At 45.9% G+C, this 21,822-nt stretch overlaps 1 protein-coding gene across 4 annotated transcripts in view; it reads left to right on the forward strand.

Moving 5' to 3' along the window:
- Nucleotides 1-12,998, forward strand: part of PXYLP1 (2-phosphoxylose phosphatase 1) — a 71,975-nt gene extending 58,977 nt beyond the window's left edge. For all 4 annotated transcript variants that reach the window (XM_058730052.1, XM_058730053.1, XM_058730054.1 and 1 more), the window contains 2 exons: nt 5,121-5,260; nt 10,655-12,998. In XM_058730052.1, coding sequence (XP_058586035.1) covers nt 5,121-5,260; nt 10,655-11,595 — 1,081 coding nt within the window. In that variant the 3' untranslated portion in view covers nt 11,596-12,998. The remainder of the gene's footprint in view (nt 1-5,120; nt 5,261-10,654) is intronic.
- The last annotated feature ends 8,824 nt before the right edge of the window (nt 12,999-21,822 follow it).

The raw sequence follows: 21,822 nt of genomic DNA on the forward strand, positions 1-21,822 counted from the left end.
AGTGATGTTTACGTTCCTGTGGGGACAGCGATCCAAAAGAAAGATTTCCCACAGAGTCCGAGCCAAAGTCCTTAAAATGACCTACAAGGCCTCTTGTGCTCTTCCTCATCCCCTTGCCCTGCTTTGCCCTCCGCTGTGGCTCTCCTCACCCTCACTCAGCCTCAGCCACACTGTCCCTAGCTCTCCTTCCCACTGACTGTGTCCTCTCTGCAGATAGCTGTTCCCCGGTGGCTTTATGGCTGGCCAGTTCCCTCACCTCCCACAAGCCTTTGCTTAAATGTCACCTTCTCAGTAAGACCACTCAGAAGACTTCACTTACAATTACAATGCACTTCTTCCACCCAAGTCTCCTGGGTCCCCTTTTTCCCTGCTCAACGCATCAATGCTTCATAGTATCCGTTACCTTCTAATGTGCATGCATGCATACATGCACGCACGCGTAAACACACACAGTCTCTCTCTTTCTAGTGTTCATTGTATGTCGTCTGTTTCTCCAGGCTCCTAAGCTCCCTGAGGGCAGTGTTCAATGCCGCTATATCCCAAGTGCCCAAGACAGTGCCTGGCACATGGGAGGAGCACGATTAAGTATTTGTTGAATGAATAAATGATAGAGGCTGAAACTCAGGGAGTGGCAGCAGAGTTGGAGAGAAGTCTTGGATCTGAGAGAAGGGCACCAGGTGGGGTCGGTAGGACTTAGTGACAGGTTGGATGGGGGTGAGACAGAGAGAGGATGGTGCCCAGATTTCTGATGGGGTGTCTGGCTCGTGGTGGTGCCCCTCTCTGGAATAGAAAATGCAGAAGGAGGAGGAGTGGGAGGTAAGTTATGAGGACAGGTCTCAGTGCTAAGTTTGAGCTGTCATCAGGCATCCAAGTGATAATTTCTAGAAGGTGTGTAGGTGTGGACTCAGGGGCATTGTCTTGCTGGAAGGTAGAGGTTCATTTGAGAGTTCACATGTTGATGGCAGCTGAAGCCGTGAGCTTGACTGGTATCACAGAGCCTATGGAGTGAGGGAAAGCCAAAAACAGTCCTGGGAAACGCCAACCTGTAACATAGCACAGAGAGAAAGGAGGATCCCGGGAGGAGGTGGTGACTGCAAACACAGTAGTGATGTTAGGAGAGCTAAGAAAGGAGAGAGTTTTAGGAAAGGGTGAGGGGTGAGTAATCACGTCAGTTAATGCACAAAGTTCCAGAAAGGCAGACTGATAAAAGTATATTGAGTTTATCCTTGTAGAATTTCATTTCATTAATAATATAAATTCCTTTGCATAAATTGTAAAAATCTGTAGTATGAACTCACTCCAGTTTCTAGCCACGTAAACGTTCTTGAATTGTTTTCTGATAACAGTATCACTGGTATTAAACCTGTTCTCTGTTTGTCTTACTGTTCTGTGCAGGACTAAGAAATTGCTCAGATTATAGCTAAAGCACAATCAGTTTTCCCATGGGTGTGTAGATTAGCCTCAGGGTTCTGTCTCGAGCTTTGTGGCATAGAGAGAAGTGAATAATGCATATAAAAATGTAAACAACTATTCTGGACATGAACAGTTTGAAGCCTTAAGAGAGTAACTCTTTTAATTCTTCCAGTTTTCAATATGAAAGCTGATTTCCAATGAGGCTACAATGACATGAGTTTTTCCCGAAGAAAAATTCATCGTCACAAATATCATCATTTCTATGTTAGTCAGAGTAAGGCTAGCCTTTTGTAACAAAGAGACTGAAGAATGCATTGCCTCAAATAACAAAGAGGTTTATCTTTTCCTTCTGTGAAGGTCTGAGATGAGTGAACCGGGTCATAGGACGGGACTCCACTTGGTCATTTAGGGCCCCAGGTTCCTTCCAGGTCATTGCCCCCATCGTGCCCTAGGGATGTCTACATGATTCAACTAGGACTGCTGCCATGTCTAAATAGTGGCCCGTGGGAAGGAAAAGAGTGTGAAGGGGCACCCCATGATCTGAAAACCTAAACCCAAAAGTGGGATACATCCTTCCATTCCATTGGTGAAGAATACCATGTGGCTCTACCTAACCACCAGGGCCTCAGACATGGGATCTAACCAAGTTCCCAAGAAGAGGAGAACAGATTTTAGTGTACAACTGTTAAAAGAAAAAGCAGAACCAAACAGTAGTAGTAGTAGTAAAAACAGATTTTATCCAGGAACTAATGCAGTAGGAGAGCAGAGACCTTAACATAGAACTGGGCACTGGGGCACCTGGGTGGTTCAGTTGGTTAAGCGTCCGACTTCGGCTCAGGTCACGATCTCATGGCTTGTGAGTTCGAGCCCCGCGTCGGGCTCTGGGCTGACAGCTCAGAGCCTGGAGCCTGTTTCAGATTCTGTGTCTCCCTCTCTCTGCCCCTCCCCTGTTCGCACTCTGTCTCTGTCTCTCTCAAAACTAAGTAAACATTAAAAAAGATTAAAAAAAAGAAGAAGAAGAAGAAGAAGAAGAAGAACTGGGCTCAAATCCAAATACAACATGGGCAGTGGAAACTTACAGCAAAGGATCAGGGTGGGGATCAGAGGATGGAAAATGACTAAAGAGAACCCTCAGGGGTGAGGAGATTGCTGAAGGCAGACCAGGGTGAGCAGATATCACCTGGGAGATGAGGAATTTGATCAGGTATCAGGAGCAGGAGACTCTGGCTAAATTGACTTAGCAGGATGTTTTCTAAAACTGAGTGATGCAAAGAGGGACATAAGTCCAAAAAGAACATGGAAGTCCAAAGGTTGAGGCCTAGTTGGGAAGACGATTCAGAGGAGCCTACCTATAGTTTGCTCAAAGAGAATCACAATTAGCACAGTTAGCAGTTTCACTCATAGTACTTCCATTGAAATCTGAATATTTTAATAAACCACTGTAGGAACTTGCCATATTCATTGCTACAGATTATGGGAGGCTTATTCTTTTCATAAAGCATCTAAGGTTGGGGCACTTCCCAGTTGAATTCATTCACATGTGTTTTGGAGTATCTGCCACGTACTAGGTACCCTCTTGGCTGCAGGGGTGGAGCCATGGCCTTGGCAGATAGGACCTGGTCATTCAGATCCAGGACAGGCCTGGGACTCAGGTTACCTGGTCCTCTTCCTGTTAAAAAGATCCAGCCATCTGCCATCTCTTCTGTATATGAAGTTTTTCTTCCATGAATCACCTGTCTTTCCAGACCCAAAACAAGTTTTCATATGTATAGTTAGATATTAACATACCATTAAGTAGTCAGATGCCCTGAAAACTTGTACCAGCTCTGCAAACACTGCCCGTAGTGAAATTTCATTCCTGAAATTGGCAGCAAAGCCTTCTCAGATCGTCAAAAATCACCAGCCCATAATAATGACCTGGAACAGAACATTTGACTCCTGTTGATGGCTAGCCTTTGTTTGTGTGGATTCATATTGGCAGCATCATTGTCAGTCTGGAAACCTTATTCCCCAGTTTGCAAATGTTTATCTGTTTTAGCCTCAGGAGGAACAACATACCCTCTGTGTTTATGAAAAGACACAATGCCCTGCAGCAATCCAGGATAATTAGACTATTAGGATTAGCATTCACTAATTTTAAAGTTTGTTTGTTTGTTTGTTTGTTTGTTTGTTTGTTTAGAGAGAACACACACACACACACACACACACACACACACACACACACACACGGAAGAGGGGCAGAGAGAGGGAGAGAGAGAATCGCAAGCAGGCTCCAGACCCAGTACAGAGCCCAACTGGGGGCTCCATCTTAGGACCATGACATCATGACCTAAGCCAAAACCAAAGAGTCGGAAGCCTTACAGACTGAGCCACCCAGGGGCCCCAGCATTCTCTAATTTTAAAACATTTTTTTAAAGATGGACTTTTTTTTAGCGTTATGTTTTTGAAAGATAATAGAAGCATTTTAGTAGTTACTTTAAAAGCATTGTCAAAGTTATCTGGGCTTTCAGACAAGAGAGGTCTGCCATCGGGACAATTTATCCTTGCTTCCTTTTCATGCTGCTTTAGCTTAGCTGGGAACTAGTCTTATCTGTTCACTTCTGTTCAGCTGGAGAATGGATATACATTCACAGGTCATTTCATTATTCAGGGAAATTGTATATCAGCCGTTAAAAAGATAAATCTTGATTTACCCATGTACTTCATGGCAAAAATATAAATGATGTCAGATATTACCAAAAAAAGATGTTTTTTAGCTCTTCATAACCACCCTCCCATGAAATGAAATACTGTTTGTGCAAAATGCAATGTGAACTGTAGAGAACTATGGCGATCTTGGTTACCTTAATCAGTTAATTTTCTTGAAAGGAGATTTTCCCCGAGGTCAGTTAAGGATTACTGAGGGGCGGGTTGAGGTAGGTTTGCTAGGAGGAAGGGGCAGCATGTGGAAAGTGTTGGAAGCATGAAAAAACAAGATATGTTGGGGGTACAGGAGGCAGTTGGTTGCGTGTGACCAGAGCCCAGCATTAGAATGGAGAGGGTGGGGAGCCCTGAACCTCAAGTGAGGTAGGGTTGGAACAGGCAGATGGGCCACACACCGCTTCCATGGGAAGATGGCAGTGAACAAGAGCAGGGACAGTCGGCCTTGCCTTTAGGTCGATCCCCGGCTGTGAAAAAGGCAAGATTAGACGAGCAAGATTAGGCTAAAGTAGACCAAAGAGGAGCCCGTGCCATACAGACAAAAGCTGCAGGTCGTGGCTGCAGGGATGCAGGAGAAGGGGGGGTAGAGAAGCCCCAGGAGGACACGTCTGCAGGATTGGGTGGCAGATGACATGTGTGGGAGCAGGGGAGGGAGAAGTCAAGAAGGGTTCCCAGCCTGGACATGACTACCCGGTGGGATTCCGTAGCCGCCTGGGGAGGGAAACGGGAGGGGTGCAGGTTGGGGATCTGGGTGGTGGAGGGCAAAGGTGACACCCATAGTGCTGGGAATGATGGCTGCTTCAGCAGAGGTTAGGGGCTCAGGCTGGCCTTGTGGAACGTCAGTGGTCACATAATAATGGTACTGGAATTTAGAAGTGATTAAGCCAGTACCTATGACAGTGGGTGAGCAGGGCATGCCACACCTGAGATTTTGCTGACTGGGGTTGAAACCCTTGTGGACCGTTTTGGAGCACGGTGACCACTAATTCTCTGTGTTGTCTCTTTAGGAAACCGTATCACCCTAAACTGGAAGCTTTCGTTAGTCACATGTCAAAAGGATCCGGAGCCTCTTTCGAAAGCCCCCTGCACTCCCTGCCGCTTTACCCCAATCACGCACTGTGTGAGATGGGCGAGCTCACGCAGACAGGTATGCACAGCGGCCATTTGCTCATTCCTTCTCCTGTGTGCTCCTCCATTTGGCGTACATCGGAGCAGATGCGCCTGGGCTAGGCTCTAGGCTCACAGGAGTGAATAAGGGCTAGTACCTCAAGCAGCTCTGAGTCCACCAACGTCTCTACACACACGATTTCTAAAAATTAAAAATAACCCTTTTTATATTGCAAAAGCAGTATAGTCAATGGAAGAGAAGTTAGGAAAGACAGCAAGCAAAAGGAAGAAAAATGTAAAGTACCCATAACCCTCGTCCACTGAAGAAATTAGTATCCTGTTTTCTTTCGTTTATGTGCATGCTTACGCACACACAGTGGTAGCTTACTAAACACAGTGTTTTGTAACTCACCTTTTCGTTTAACAGTACATTGTGATAGTCTTTCCCTGTCAATAAATATTTGTCAACAACATCATTTCTTTTTTTTTTTTTAATTTAAATCCACGTTAGTTAACATATGGCGTAATAATGATTTCAGGAATAGAATTTAGTGATTCATCACCTACTTATAACACCCAGTGCTCATTCCAGCAAGTGTCCTCCTTAATGCCCCTTGCCCATTTAGCCCATCCCCCGACCCAAAACCCCTCCGGCAACCCTCAGTTTGTTCTCTGTATTCAAGAGTCTCTTATGATTCATCTCCCTGTTTCTATATTATTTTTTAACAGCATCATTTCTGATGTCTGCCTATTATCCCACTCTTGCTGGGCCATAATTTCTGTAACCAATCCCATGTCCTTTGATACTTCAAAGAAAATAACCTGATTAAGTTTGGATGGGAGAGATCTCAGGAACAAACACATATGGCAGATCCCCAGTGGGCACGGAGTTTGTCTGGCTGAGAGTGTTCCTCACAGAAGCCCATCTTTCTCTCTGTAGCCCTGTTCATACCACTACACAGCCAGTTCATTGTCATGTTAGGTTGGTGAGTTAACTGTGGGGTCACCTCTGTTGAGAAGAGAAGGAACTGGGAATCCTCCAATAGGTTCTGGTTTCTTCCTACTTCAGTCTGGGATCTCAAAGGACCTTTTGCATGGTCACCAGTCTTTTTGGAAGAATCGGGAGAACCTTCCGGCCATGTTGTTGCCTTGTCCCACCAGTACTGTAGGACCTCAGCTTTGATGGAAGGAAGGTCTCTGTCCTATGGTTGGCCCTGTGGATTTGTCACATATTTTTTAAAGTTTATTTATTTGAGAGAGAGTGTGTGCTCAGGTGTGGGAGGGGCAGAGAGAGAGGGAGAGAGAGAATCCCAGGCACCCCAGGCCTGTAGTAGTTTAAAACAGGAGTTCTCATCCTATCAGACCAAGCACCCCTTTTTGTTAACAGGTATTTTGTGGTGCTCCTTTAACCATCCTGAAGTGAAATTCAAATATAATATGACTTATTTTAAAGAAGGGCAATTATATCAGATACCCTAACTATAATATAAAGAAGAAACAAAAGGAAATGAATTTGTTATATAATTTTATGTCTCAATATAAAAGCTTGAGCACACCCACACTAGCAAATAGAATGACACAGTCGGTTATTTATGCGGACAACTGTGACAGTTGTAAATGCAGTCTGACTGAGGGATATTACACCAGGGACTCTAAAACCATGTTTTGGGACATGATTTTTTTGGCAAGTTCTGATCAAAGTAAGATCAGACGTCCCTTAATTTATATTGCATATCTGGAAAAAATCAGTGGATGTTAATGGTATGTAAAAATGGTTTTATATTTATGACACAAAGAAACAGGTTGTAGGCTAAAGTATTTTAACAGGTCTTTCATGTGCGGGAATATTTTGTGGTACACAAAAGTTATGTGGGACAGAGAACAGTTCCTTGTGGAGACTGTCTAGCTCCGTGGCCCCCACCCACTAAGTATCAAGAATGTTCTTCCCCACATTATTGTGACAACTCAACCCTCAAACGCTCCCTGAGACCAGAGCCATGCTTGCTGAGAAACACTGGTCACACTCTCTGGTTGCAAGCACCAGAAACTAACTCAAGCTAAAGAGGTACATTTAGGGGCGCCTGGGTGGCTCAGTCGGTTAAGCGGCCGACTTCGTCTCAGGTCATGATCTCGCGGTCCGTGAGTTCGAGCCCCGCGTCAGGCTCTGTGCTGACGGCTCAGAGCCTGGAGCCTGTTTCAGATTCTGTGTCTCCCTCTCTCTGACCCTCCCCTGTTCATGCTCTGTCTCTCCCTGTCTCAAAAATAAATAAAAATGTTAAAAAAAAAAAATTAAAAAAATAAATAAAGAGGTACATTTATTGTAAGGATTCAGGGTGATTCACAGACTTAGATTTAAGGGCAAGAGTATGACCAGGCCTCCAGAGACTGGAACCAGGAATAAAAAAAGCTGTCTGTCCCAGCTTCTGTGGTTTTGCTCTGTCCACAGAGTGACAGTCTTAGCCACACCCAGAGATGAACTGCAAGTCCAAATTCTTTTTTTCCCTCATGGGTGTCCTCTTTTTTTTTTTTTAATTTTAGAGAGAAAGCACGAGCAGGGGAGAGGGGTAGAGGGGAAAGAAAGAGAATCTCTAGCAGGTTCCATACTCAGCATGGAGCCAGACACAGGGCTCATTCCCACAACCCTGGGATCATGACCTGACCCAAAATCAAGAGTCAGATGTTCACCCGACTACTGAGTGCCCCAAGTCCAAATTCTTGAGAGAGAGAGAGCGAGAGTGTGTGTCTGATGGGGTCCTTCAGCGTCAGTGCCCATCAGCTGGCTAGGAGGTCAGGGTGACTAGGCTTTGAGCAGTGGGGGCCCAGCCACTAGATCCAGGGGCTGTTCCCTGAAAAGAGGTTGGGGGAGGTGGCCCTTACACACTTAGAGACAATTGTTCATTCTGACCTCTCTTCTCAATTGGTCTATTATCTACATCGTTTTCTAAATCAACATTACTCTAGAAATCATTTTCTCAGTACTGTTTGTTCCTGTTCCCTTATTCTCTTTTTTAATGCTCACTTTTATCTTCTATTTTAAATTTCGTTAAAAATATATGGATGTTAGAATAACCATTTATAACGCACTTTTGGCACCCCCACAGTAACTATATAAGATTGATCATTAGTGCCTACTCTATTCAAGACGCTTTGGCAGCTGCTGAGTGTAGGAGAGAGGAGTGGCTGGATGAGTAGATGCTCCCCGGCTTGTCCTAAAGGAACCTGCAGCTGCCATGGGACAGCGCGCAAGAAGGCAGCTCACCATGCTGCTGCAAGCTGCACGGTCCTACAGAGTAGACCCAGGGCTGTAGAGTGCACAGGCCTGTGAAACGGGACCGTTGACGTCCGCCCGACAGGGCCGGTGAGGCGGTGAGCGAGATTAGCGTGTGTAAAATGCCTAGCACGGTGCCAGCCTATGCTAGGCTCAGTGATTACAGCTCAAGCCCTGGAGATCCAGTGACAAATTGGAACAGGAAGGAATTTTTTTTAAGCTTATTTATTTTGAAAGAGAGCAGAAAGAGAGGGAGAGAGAGAATCCCAAGCAGGCTCTGTACTGTTAGCACAGAGCCGGATGCGGGGCTCAAACTCACGAGCCGTGAGATCATGACCTGAACCGAAACCGAGTGTCAGACTCTCAACCAACTGAGCCATCCAGGTGTCCCAGGAAGGAATTCTTGATGTGACCTGGAGGAGGAGGAAGGAAGACTACAGAGAAGGCAGTATTGGAGGTAGAGACTGGATGAGGATTTCTCTAGGCAGAGCAAGGGGAAGGGCATGAACAAAGCCATGAAGAGATATATGTTGGGAGAGGATAAGAGACCCTAAATGGCTAGAACATAGTATTCATGAAAATGCAGGGAGAAGGCACTGTGAGCAGGGACTAGGAGGGTGAGGTTGGGCCTGCGGGGATATTGGGGGTCTTGAGTTCCAACTCTGCCATTTAACAGCTCGGTTTCTTCAGCTGTAAAATAAGGAAATTGGGTATGATGATAATATGCCTTCTTTATCAGGTTTTTGTGAGGATGAAAGGAGAAAGATCTGGCATGTGGGAAGCACTCAGCCTTGATGTATGTAGCCTAGGCATAGGTAGACCCAGAGGTGAATTGGGGCCAGACACAGATTCTTAATCTTTGTCACTCATGGTTTGCCTCTTTATGCAAATCATTTTGGAAATAAATGCCTAAGACCTGTGTCAGCGCCGATCTCTGAAGGAATTCCCTCGACATTCTTCCTTCAGAACGGGACCCAGACACCCTTCATGATACTTTCCTGAGCTATTCCCCTTCCCGGGCCAAAGCAGTTCCCTCTGTCTCACGCACCTCAGCCTTGAGTTGTCTCAGGTTTTCATATCATTTGGGCATCTGAATAAGTGACATTGGATATGAACTGGTCATGGGGCCTGCATGTGGCTTACCCTCTCCGAGAATTCATATCTGTTGCTGAGATTCCATCACCCCTACATCCTACTGCTTGGAGGGTGAGCTTGCAGATTGTTTTCTGTTTGAAGATAAGGCTTTTTTTTTTTTTTTTCAAGATAATGTGTTACCATACTGTGGTGGTTCAAAAATAAAACTTGTTAAACTTTTAGTTAACAGGTAAATTTAAAATTTTTGTTCCTATGTTCCATTTATCCCATTTCTGTGCCCCTGTCATCCCCAGGTAACCATTGGTATTAGTTTCTTGCATGTCCTTCCAAAGGTTCTTTATGCAAAACACAGACACATTCTGTAGTTTATGCAAAACTACAAATATACATTCTTACTTTTCCCTCATTTTTATTTAAAAGGGCTATAATAAATGTACTGTTCTGCACTTTGCTTTTTTTCAAGTATTCTATCCGGTATCTGAGCAATCATTCCATATCTGTGCAGACAAAATATCCTTGATGAGCTGGTAACCCTGCGGCAGGATTAGACGGAATGCTGCTAGAAGGTTAGCAGAGAGCCTTCGCTTGGGAGAGTAGGGAGAATGAGGGAGAGAACTCCTCGGCAGTGAGGGGACTAGGGAGCCAGCAAGCAACTTTTTCTCTTTACCTGAGTGATTCCCATGGGCCCTCACTGCATACTAAAGAATGCTGTGTCCTTGGGCAGGTTGGAGAAAGCTCTCCTTAGGCCCATGCCAATTACATCCTTGACGTCTACCAGCAGGGCATTTCCTGCCTTCTGAGGCCCACCAGTCACGATGCCCCTTCCCAGGGAAGGGGCTGGGCAAGAAGGGAGGGATTGGTGCTCCCCAGCTCTGCCCATCCCTTCATGGATGATAACCCCAAGGGGCTCCCTTCACGAGCTGATGGAGCTTCCACACGCTGGGAGATGGTTTTGGTTATATTCTCAGGCACTGATATAAAGCATTGTAGAGTTGGCCACAGACTTGACTTCCCTTTGCTACTCCTTCTGCTGAGCTAGTAGTGAGGGCAGCTCGTGTCCCTTTGTTTCAGGAGTCGTGCAGCATTTGCAGAATGGCCAGCTGCTGAGGGACATCTATCTAAAGAAACACAAACTCCTGCCGAATAACTGGTCCACAGACCAACTTTACTTGGAGACCACTGGGAAAAGCCGGACGCTCCAGAGTGGGCTGGCCTTGCTTTATGGTTTTCTCCCCGATTTTGACTGGAAGAAGATTCATTTTAGGCACCAGCCAAGTGCTCTCTTCTGCTCCGGAAACTGCTATTGTCCCCTGAGAAACCAGTATCTGGAAAAGGAACAGCGTCGCCAATACCTCTTACGTTTGAAAAACAGCCAGCTGGAGAGGACCTACGAGGACATGGCCAGGATCGTGGATGTCCCCACCAAACAGCTTCGAGCGGCCAACCCCATAGACTCCATGCTCTGCCACTTCTGCCACAACGTCAGCTTCCCATGCACCAGAACTGGCTGTATTGACATGGAGCACTTCAAGGTGATCAAGACACATCAGATAGAGGACGAGAGAGAGAGGCGGGAGAAGAAACTGTATCTGGGCTATGCACTCCTGGGCGCCCACCCCATCCTCAATCAGACCGTCACCCGGATGCAGCATGCCGTGGAGGGCAGGAAAGAAGAGGTCTTCGCCCTCTACTCTGCTCACGATGTCACCCTGTCACCAGTTCTCAGTGCCTTGGGCCTTATGGAAGCCAGATTCCCAAGGTTTGCAGCCAGGTTGATCTTTGAGCTCTGGCAAGACAGAGAAAAGCCCAGTGAGCATTCTGTCCGGATTCTTTATAATGGTGTTGATGTCACGTTCCACACCTCTTTTTGCCAGGACCACCACAAGCATTCTTCCAAGCCCATGTGCCCCCTAGAAAACCTAGTCCGCTTTGTCAAAAGGGACATGTTTGTGGGCCTGGGGAGTAGTACTAGTACTAATTATTATGATGCATGTCACAGGGAAGGATTCTAAAAGGTGAGCAGCACAGTGCTCATAGAATCTATGCCAATAGAGAGGGATGGGAAGGGTCTGCTTCTAGTTCTGTCTGTTGCCAAGGGTTTAAGATTATTGATTTATAAAGGCTAGAAATTGTGTTTTAGAGCCACGTAGATGGTTGGGTTGAACAGTAAGTACGTCGCTATAATTGGGTACACGAGTTAGTTACTTGGTACGTAATGGCCAGTTCACAGAGAAAGGGAAGGTACTTTTATCAGAGCCAGACTTTGCTTACAACACCAGAATAATAATTCAATACTCAAAGTTGGCGATCCACATGTATATTATTTTGATCCGCCATGGTACTATATGATGGAACCAGCAAACCTCAGCCCGCATTTTCTTCACCTGGGACAATTTTACCTTGTCCTAACTTCAAGAAAACATTTCCTGAAGTGATTTATCTGAAATAGGGGTCGGCAAATTTTTTCGGTACAGTGCCAGATAAAGATTTCAGACTTTGAGGACCCAAAGGCCACATACAGTCCTCACTGTCCAGCTCTGCTCTTGAAACATGAAAGCACCCACAGACAGCACATAGCCAGACGAGTGTGGCTGTGTTCATGGGCTGCAGTGTGCTGACCCCTGACCTCAGAAAACTGGCTCCTCTATACAGTTTGCACTTTCAGCGCTTTAAGAAGCAATTGAACACAGAGAATTATTCAGTGGTGCCTCCAGTAACCTCCACTAGACACACCGAATTTGGTCTATATCTGGTGTTACAATAAAACTTGAGGGGAAGTAAATATCAAATCCGAATGAATCATAGAAAAATTGTTAGAATAATACTTGATGTTCATGATGATCGTGGTAGATGATAGTTTTAAGTATGTTTTAAATATTTGCTGTAGTCTCTTTGCTGTATATGCTGAGATTTTTGTATTCCATTTAGTATTTTTATAGTCTGGGAAAATATTTTCTAAGGCCAGTTTTAGATGTGCTCTTATTCCTATGTGATATTCAATTTACTGTACCTGCTCGGTGGTTAGAAGGAAAGCCAGAAGCTGAATTCAGGCACTTTCTTCCAGTAAAACTAATTATGGCCCATTCCCTTTGAGCAGCCCTAGAATTAGATCAGTTTTTAAACCATTTTCATCAATTTCAAATGGTAAATTCTAACTGATTTTTAAATAAGTTTTTGGAAGAACTTTGTTACTAGATAGTTAAATAAGCTTTATAAGGTATTTTATATATTAGAAGCAATTATAATGAAATCTGTGGTTTCTGAACTAAAATGGTGCTAGTTCCTTGTGAAGAAATGTAAAGTGCAGGTGAGACTTTCCTGTGTCGTTGGCATTCCAAACTTTTTGTTTTTGTCTAATGTTGCCTTTGGATACCTACGTCCATTTCTGTAAATAAATTTTTGAAGAATACTCGTACATACAAGTCATGGTTTGTACCTATGGGTCTTTTCAAGTAAGTTCCGATATTTTAGAAATGTATCCTTTTGTTGTTGTTGGTATAAGTAAAAATGTTGCAAATTAGAAAACTCTCCAGTACATGCCAGAAAACAGAAAAGAGGCCAGGACCCGTGGCCCAGCTGCAGGCTGCGCATGGGGCCCAGAGGACATGCACAGCTAGTAGCCTTGGACTGGTTTGAAATCCATTTACACAGCTCCTTTCATTGCTGAAAATCGTGCTGTCTCTTGAGTACTTAGACCTAAATCAGTTGGTTTTTGCTTCCATTCACGGTATATTTGAATTAGGACTGCTAAACACAGCTTGAAGATTTAAAACCAAAAGTGAATCAGAAGATGTTTTAAAAATCAGTTGGAAACGTCTCTTGATAAAGGTAAATATTTTGGATAAAAGTCAACATTAAAAGCATAGGTAAGAGGTTTTTGCCTCCCAAGACATCAGGTATGTACATCATTAATATACCTTCCTCAGCATCAAGTACTGAGACATCTCTCTCCATAAACAAACACTGAGCACTGAGCCGAGATTAATGCATTTAGTTCTTGGTTTCTGGGCAGTGGTCTTAATGGCTTAGTTCATCGCAGGTGTGGGTGCAAATTCAGCTTTCTTGTTTCTATGATTAAAATTAATACATGCTCACTGGAAAACAATCAAACTATACTGAAAGCGGCTTCAAGTGAAGTTCTCTTTTCTCACCTCCAGAGAGAACACTGTGAGCTGTTTGACAGATACTCTTCCAGAAATTTTCCATGCAGATGTACAAATATATGTAATTTTTAAATAAGATCACTTTGTATATATTGTTCTGTGATTTGCTTCCCTTAAAATATATTTCTTATTAACTTACTTCCCTTAACAGTATGTCTTGGAGGTATTTCCACATTGAGATAGATGATAGGTAGGTAGCTAGCTAATATTTGCATAATATTTAATGATATAGATGAGACTTTTTAAAAATTTTTTTTCATGATTATTTATTTTTGAGACAGAGAGAGACAGAGCACGAGCTGTGAAGAGGCAGAGAGAGAGGGAGACACAGAATCCGAAGCAGGCTCCAGGCTCTGAGCTGTCAGCACAGAGCCTGACGCAGGGCCCAAACCCGCGGACTGCAAGATCATGACCTGAGCCGAAGTCAGACGCTTAACCAACTGAGCCGCCCAGGCTCCCCTAAAGACATATTTTTAAAATATTAAATGAATGAAACTGAAACTTAAAACCAAGGTACTAAAATGAGACCACAGGCTTTTGAGGTACACAGAACAAGCAGAAGCCAGCGATTGTACACGTTAATTTTGTAGCCCAATTGAGCAGTTAACCCTTTTTCAGTACAGCTGCAGATATTAACATGGCTAAAGTGTTTCTCAAATTTCACTGATAAACAATTGGAGAACTTAATACTGCTATTAACCCTATTTGAGGATCTTCGAGGCTATAGCAGAATTAGGCTTTTGAAAGATGTGAGTGATTCCTTTGCCTAGGACCCCTAAAAACTGATACAGGAGAGGCAGGGATGCATGCTTCCGTTTCTGTGAGTCTTCAGGAAGCCTTCTGAACAGATTTAGCAGCCCAAGCTAGTGTGGGTGTACCCGGGTGTGTTTAAACACAGCCCCAAGTACAGAGCAGAAAACAGCTAGGGTTTTTACATTGCAGTACTGGCTTCGATAGTGGCCAGAGTTCTGGCCTGGGCCCCAATTAACTCCCATTGCTCAAGGCCACTGAACTAAATGTTGGTACCTGCCCTGTAGCCATCTCATGAATAATAATACCTGTGCTTGAGAGGAACCAGCCGAATTCAGAGTGTCTGGTCAGGCTGTCCTGGGCCTCTGAAACCCACTTGCCAGCTGAGACTGGCCTTGATGTGAGGAGCAGGTATCACTGGAGGGTCCACTTGGCTCTTCCCAGAGCTGCAGGGCCCTTCAGCAGGGGGCGGCCTGAGGCCTGGCTTCTGGATACCTGGGAGCAGTAAAGGCACCATTTTGGGGTCACACTTTCCTTGAGAAATGCCCCACAAGCATTTCTTTATCAATCTAAATGCTCTCAAGAAGTTCCTATTACCACTAACACAAATGAGGAAGCAGGCTGGAGGGGGGGTACGGGGGTGAAGTCACTTTTCTAAAAGAAGAGCCAAGCCTAGTGTCCAACCCAAGTGTGTGTGACACCGGTCAACTTCATAGCGCTCGTACTGTGTAACACATCATGGAAAAGTCTTTTCCTAGACTAATTTCACCCTCCCAATAGCCCTACAAGATACCGTATTTGCTGGTGAATATCAATGAGTACTAAAACATAGTGGGGTTACAACTGTTAAAAATTTAAATGATCAGGAAAATATTCCAGCTGTGCCTCTGACCATCTGTGGTTGCTGCTTTCTTATGAAAAAAACCACATAATATAAAACTAATCTTTGCAGTAATGTTATACTCAGCCATTAAGGGATGGCATCAAACATAATGTTTAGCCTTCAGGGAGGGCCCAGTCTTCCATCTGTAAAGGAGATAGGGTAGTTTGGGGGGCGTGTTTGAATAGGGAGACCAGCTGTCCCGGTTTGCCTGGGACTAAGGAGTTCCCCAGGATGAGGGACTTTTCATTGCTAAAACTGAGCATGTTCCAGGCAAACTGCGACAGGTTGGTTACCCCAGGGTTACATGAGACATGTGTCAGGTAGTACCATCATTCCCACTTTATAGAAACAGGTAAGTGTGATGGCGTGACCCATTTGAGGTTTCACACAGTATGCAGCAGAGGTAGGACTCAAAGCTCTTGCCCATTTAACTCAAAGGACCATGTTCTTAAGCAAGATACGACAGTGCCTCTCAAAACCATTTAGGACTTTGGGTGCCACAGAAACCTGAATACAGTGGTTAAGCAAATAAAGCCTTTCATTTTCCCCAGTGGCCCGAGCGTCAGAAACCCAGACTGCTATTTACATCTTACCGGCTGGAACAGGATCCATTGGCCCACCTCCACTGCAAAGGAATCTAGGAGAATGAATATTTTTGTTGGGCACATTGCTGTCTCTTTTTTTTTTTTTTTTTTTAGTATTTTTTAAATGTTTATTTTTTTGAGAGAAACAGAGCGTGAGTGGGGGAGGGGCACAGAGAGAGGGAGACACAGAAACTGAAACAGGCTCCAAGCTCCAAGCTGTCAGCACAGAGTCTGACGTGGGGCTGGAACTCATGGACCATGAGATCGTGACCTGAGCTGGAGTCGGACACTTAACCAAGTGAGACACCCATGCGCTCCCAGGTGCCTCTTAAAAAGGAAGAATGGGGAGTGGATATTGGGAAGACCACGACTCTTCCCCAGCAGCTGGCAGTGTCTCCTTCCTGAGACAGCCACATCCAATGAGTAGGCAAGGCAGGGATTGAAAACCCTGGGGACAATGCTGAGGGGCCATCCCTGTTTCAGCACTCCCCATGGCATCAGCGGAGGCCTCGTGACTGCATCACAGTCCACTTCTGCCTCATCTCCTGCCTCCCCTTCCTCCGCAGCATTGGCCCCAAGAACATTCACAAGTAAACTTCCCACGTGCATCCCTCTTAGAGTCTGCTCCTGGGAACAGACCTGCAACAGAAGGTAAGCAAAGCCCAGGGCCTCTGCTAGTCTGGGCAGTAAAACGGGTCAGTTGCTTGAAAGGGATAGTATATCTATTGATGACAAATTTCTTCTATCTCTGCCTTTGAGGGGCTTAGTGTGGCAGTTCAGTAAGTGCACAAGAAGCAATAGGAGAAACTTGATCTTGAACAGCCCAAAGCTGATTACACAGAGCTGTTCTATGAAGACTTTCCATTTATTGAACACATACCAGGGGCTGGACACTGGCAGAGCCATTATGTCTCATGGGCTGTGTAAGCATTTATTATCTCCATTTTACAGGTAAGGAGACCGGGGCCCAGAGGTAGGCCTCTGCCCAGGATCTCACAGTCAGTAGGAAGTGGCAGATTCAGGACTGGAGGGTGGGTTTTCCCAGACAACAGACCTCTTCCAGCTCCCTTGGCGCTCCGCTTCCTCAGCCCCCTTACTCCACTACCCTCCTACAAGTGAATAAGCAAAGCCTGAAAACTGCCATACAGCTGAGTCAACGTTAGTCCAGGGAATGATCTCTGTTACATTCGTGATTCCAGCTCCCTCCATTTCTCTTCCCGCTTTTTCCTAAGGCAGCATTTCTAAGAAAGTAGGATCGTCTTCTCATGGGTTGTTTTAGCCTGCGTTCTGAGAGCAGTCTGAGGGGGAAAAAAAACCCCAAAAAACCCTTAAGTGTAGGTGCTTATGAGGGAACGTTGTCCTGAAGACAGGAGCGAAGGACAGGGAAGGTGACAAAGGGAAGAGGGAAAGCTGCAGTGGGGCTGTGGGCCGAGCTGCCACGGTCACCGGTGGCTCCAGCCCACGCGACCTCCTGACAAACCTGAGACGCAGCTGAACCATTCACCCGGAGGAAGACCAGAGGGACGTTGACCCCTTGCTCCCATCCTTGGCTGTCTGCCCCCTGTTGCTGGGTCGGACGCGCAGGAGTGCAGAGGGTTCACCCGGGCACCCTGGCGTCCGAGAAGCCTTGAGGCAGAAAACAAGAGCATAAGATGCTGTCAGGTCAAGGCCTGCATGGACTCAGTCGCCACAACAGTGGGCATACAGAGACGTTAGGCCGAGAGAGGATGGGGAAGGCAGCAGGAGACATGTTCGACGTGAGGAGGAGTCAGTGTTCACTGAGCGCCTCACGGTCCCGGGCACTGTGCTGTGCTTTGCAAGCAAAGCCTTGTTTCTGTCTCATAGCAATCCTGTGGCCCTGAGATCATCCTTCTTGTCTCCCATTTTTAAGCTGGAGAAAGAAGCTGAGAGGAGAGGTCATCCTCCGAGGCCTCCCAGCAGGGAAGTGGCAGACCTGGGAGTCAAAGCAGCAGACTCCCGAGCCCTTGCTCATCATCACTCCACCTTCGCAGTAAACATTCCTCACGGGCCCCACGTGAGTGTGTGAGGGTTTACTAATACATGCTAAGTCCACACTCGATATTTCTCTCTGGTGCATGGACTGTACAAATCAAACCATGCCCCTCCTTGTTGAAACCCCTTGGTCCTCCCCTACCTTCTAGAGAAAATCCAAGTTCCCTAAGGTGACTCACAAGGCCAAAGGGGTTGTGCACAGACTGCCGTCTTTGACACGTTTCTTGCGTGCCTGGGAGAGAGAAAAAAGGCCAATGTCACCATGTGGGATGCCAGGTTTGTAGAATCTCTGAAGGGGACCGTCCTGTCCGGAGCCCCCCAGCCAATCTTCCTCAGGACCTAGCAACCTCCCAGTCTTTCACTTTCTTCTGCTTCCCCATTTGTGTCTGAAGTAGGATATCCCAGAAAAGGAAAGAGCTTTGGAACCACACAGGCTGAGTTCAAAACCAGTTCTGCATCGCTTCCTATTGTAAGCTGTGAGACCACAGATTCCCCGTCTGTAAACTGGGGGTGATACCTCCTGTGAGAGTGTACATAAAGTGCTAGGCACAAGGACACCTCTATAATCACTATTGTCCCCAAGTTATTCTTTCTTTTAACTGCTCTGACACAAGGAAACCAGCTGGAGCCGGGATATGCTCCTGCCCGTTAAGCCAGAAAGCCCATCTGGAGCCATAATATCATGCTCTAGGCATACAACTACCTGGGCTCCTGCACTTCCCTTTGGAGGTGAAAAGAACTCGAATCTTCTGAGTCCTGCCTTTGTGCCCAATGCCGTATTTGACACCTTACGTAAACATCTCAGCTATTCCCAAAGGGAAATTAAGCTCATAGCTCATCCTTTCCCCATGTTTCCTTCATTATCTATATCTAACCTCCCTCTTTGGCGTTAGAGTTACTGCCCATCGCAGAAGGAGCAGCTGATCAGAGTCCAGCAAAGGAATTGAGTCATCGGCTTTAGGCCAATTGGTCTAGCCCCTCCTTAGCCCCTAGAGAAGCAGCTGCTGAAGCAGCAGCCCGGGAAGTGGCACGCACCTCGACAGAAGACAGATCCTGCCCTCTGTGCTTCAGCTTTAGGGAGTTGCTACCCTCTGTGCCCTGGGAGAGACAGGTAAGATGCTCCTCCATTCTCCCTCCTCCCCCATGGCTGGTGTGCTCCTGGCAGTGGTGCCTAGGAGTGGCAAGTCCTTCTGGTCGTAGCTGGCTGGCTTCCTCCTAGCTTGGGAGTCAAGCATGTCTTGGTTAAGCACTTCCTAGGTGAGAAATCCTTTCTGGAGCCTTTCTGCAAGCTGGCCAGAAACTGAGCTGCCACAAGCCTGAGGTTTAGCTCTGGAGTGTGCAGGGCACGGTTGGGAAGGGGCGCCACACTGCCGTCTAGTGTCAACTCTGCCTGGCCCTTGTTCTATGGCATTTCCTCTTTCCCAGCAAACTGAAGCTCCCTCTGGTGGCCTAGGAGTCACCTCTCCTCTCCACTTGCCTATACAGTAGCCCACACTTGTCCTTAAGGGATACATTCCAGGACCCCCAGTGGATGCCTAAAACCGCAGATACTGAACCCTATATATACGATGTTTGTTCCTGTACATACATGCACATAATAAAGTTTAATTTATAAATTAGCACGGTATGACAATATTAATAATAAAATAGAAAAATTATAACAATATGCTGTAATAAAAGTTCTGTGAATGTGGTCTCTCTCTCTCCCTCCTTCCCTCAAAATATTGTACTGCACTCACCCTCCTTTCTATGATGATGTGAGATGATCAAATGATGAGATGAAGTGAGGTGAACACGTAGGCACAGAGATGTAGCATTAAGCTGCTACTGATCTGAGGATAACTCAGAAGGAAGATCATCTGCTTCTGGATCACATTTGACTGGGGGCTGAAACCATGGAAAGCAAAACCGCAAATAAGGAGGGGGGAGCGCTACCACATTGTCTTCAGGATGTAGCAAGTAGAAACACACTCTGTATCCAAATGGTTTCACCCCAGCTGCCCTTTGGTCCCACTGGTGACCCAGCTGTTCGGCATTCTCAAAAACTGGCTCCCTGATGAATGGACTGATCATTATATCGACCTTCGACCGATGAATCCTGACGGACTACTGTCCACCTAAAAAGTTAACGCTAAGTGACTGGCCAGTTGGCTGATTAAGTTTCTAAACCACAAATCACTTGACCTACTGGCTTTTTAACTGACCTTCTAACACTAAATAAGTAAATATCTGATAAGCTTGAACTGCCTGCCTGCTAACTCTTCCACTAACCAGCTGAATGACTGATGGCCCAGCAGAGGACCTGCAGACTGACAGCCTGGCTCCATAACTAAGGGTAACAGAAGGACAGAAAGAGAGACTGCCCCATCCTCCTGGCCTGAGACTTGATGAGGCCCAATGCTTCATCCGCTGGGGACTTGGAGCCCTACTCTATCTCCTTTAGCACCACTTCAGAACTACAGAAAGGGCAATCAGGAAACTGATCCTCTGATTTACTTCTAGTGAAGTTCTTAATTAGGGACCAAAAGATAGGTTCTGATTTTGTTTTCAAAATCGTGGTTACACAGCTATGTTTATCTGGGAAAAGTGTTCACAGCTTTCACTGGATTCTTAAGAGTCCAACAGACACATTCAGAACTACTGCTCTGGAAAAGGCCTCAGCAAACATTCAGATAAGCAAACCCCTTACCTGAATTTAAACTCCATTTATATATCCCTCCCATTAAGCCAGTGATAGGAAGGTAACCAGGAAGAGCCACAGTCATAATCGACATGGATGTAGTAGGAAGGATAAAGGCTGAGCTGTGTGTGAAGTTCAGAGAGAGAGGCCCAAAGAAATCAACATGTGTTCTTTTGGCCTGGAGGCCACACTTAGCCCAAGGTAACCTCAGCTCTGGGAGAGGCTCTTTGAACTGAGATGGATACATTTATCAGGGCCATTGTCTGGAGCATGGAGTATGTGTAAGTGTATGATCATGAGTAGCTATATGGCTGTGTGTATTTACACAGCAGTGTGCTCACAAGGGTGGGTATGACAGAGCTGTATGGCTATGGGAATGAGTGTCCTTTGGGTCAAAGTATGCATCTAAATGGCTTTGTGAGTAGATTTACACGTGTGCTCACTCCAGGACCCCTCCAGTGTTTTTTGGAGTTAAGACAGATTAGGAGCAAGAATTTCTTAAGGTGAGATCATCTGCAGACATGCCAGCAGCCCACATCAGAAATCTGAGAATCCTCAACTCCTTCCTCCCCCTGAGCCTTTATCACCCACTCAGTCCACACTGCCATTGTCACCGTTGGTTATTATCACATCTCCCTAGACTACAGCTCGGTTTTCAATGCCCTCCCCTGGGGAACCTTCCCAACCACAACCACAGTGACCTTAATAAAATGAAATTAGGGTCGCAGTGCAACCCTGTCTGAAAGGGAGAACAGCTTTAAACTGTCAGGGGATGTCGCCATCTCATTAACTCGAAGGTCCTTTTAAGGTCGTTGCTCTGCTCGTTGGGGACTCTGAGCTCTCGAGGCCCCAGAATTTGGACGCATGGCCCCTCAGCCTGTTCCTAAGCCACACCCCAAGGTTTTAGCTCCGAAGCTTCTTCCTCCAGGCCATGAGGCGCTGCCCCTACATCTGACAGCTCAGAGATATCACAAACCGCTGTAATTGCCTAAATGCAATTTGCAATTGTAACTGACAGAGGTCCCAAATCCGTTCTAACCCGGGACTCCTCCCCAAGATACAAAGAGCCAGAGCAGCACAGGCGTACACGACTCCCCCGTGGTGCGGAACCAGCAGCCGCAAAGTGAAAACGGAAATGTGCGTGCGCAAAGAGAACAGTAGGCACT

This window comes from Neofelis nebulosa, chromosome 5, assembly GCF_028018385.1.
Source record: "Neofelis nebulosa isolate mNeoNeb1 chromosome 5, mNeoNeb1.pri, whole genome shotgun sequence".
In the NCBI taxonomy this organism is placed as follows: domain Eukaryota; kingdom Metazoa; phylum Chordata; class Mammalia; order Carnivora; family Felidae; genus Neofelis; species Neofelis nebulosa.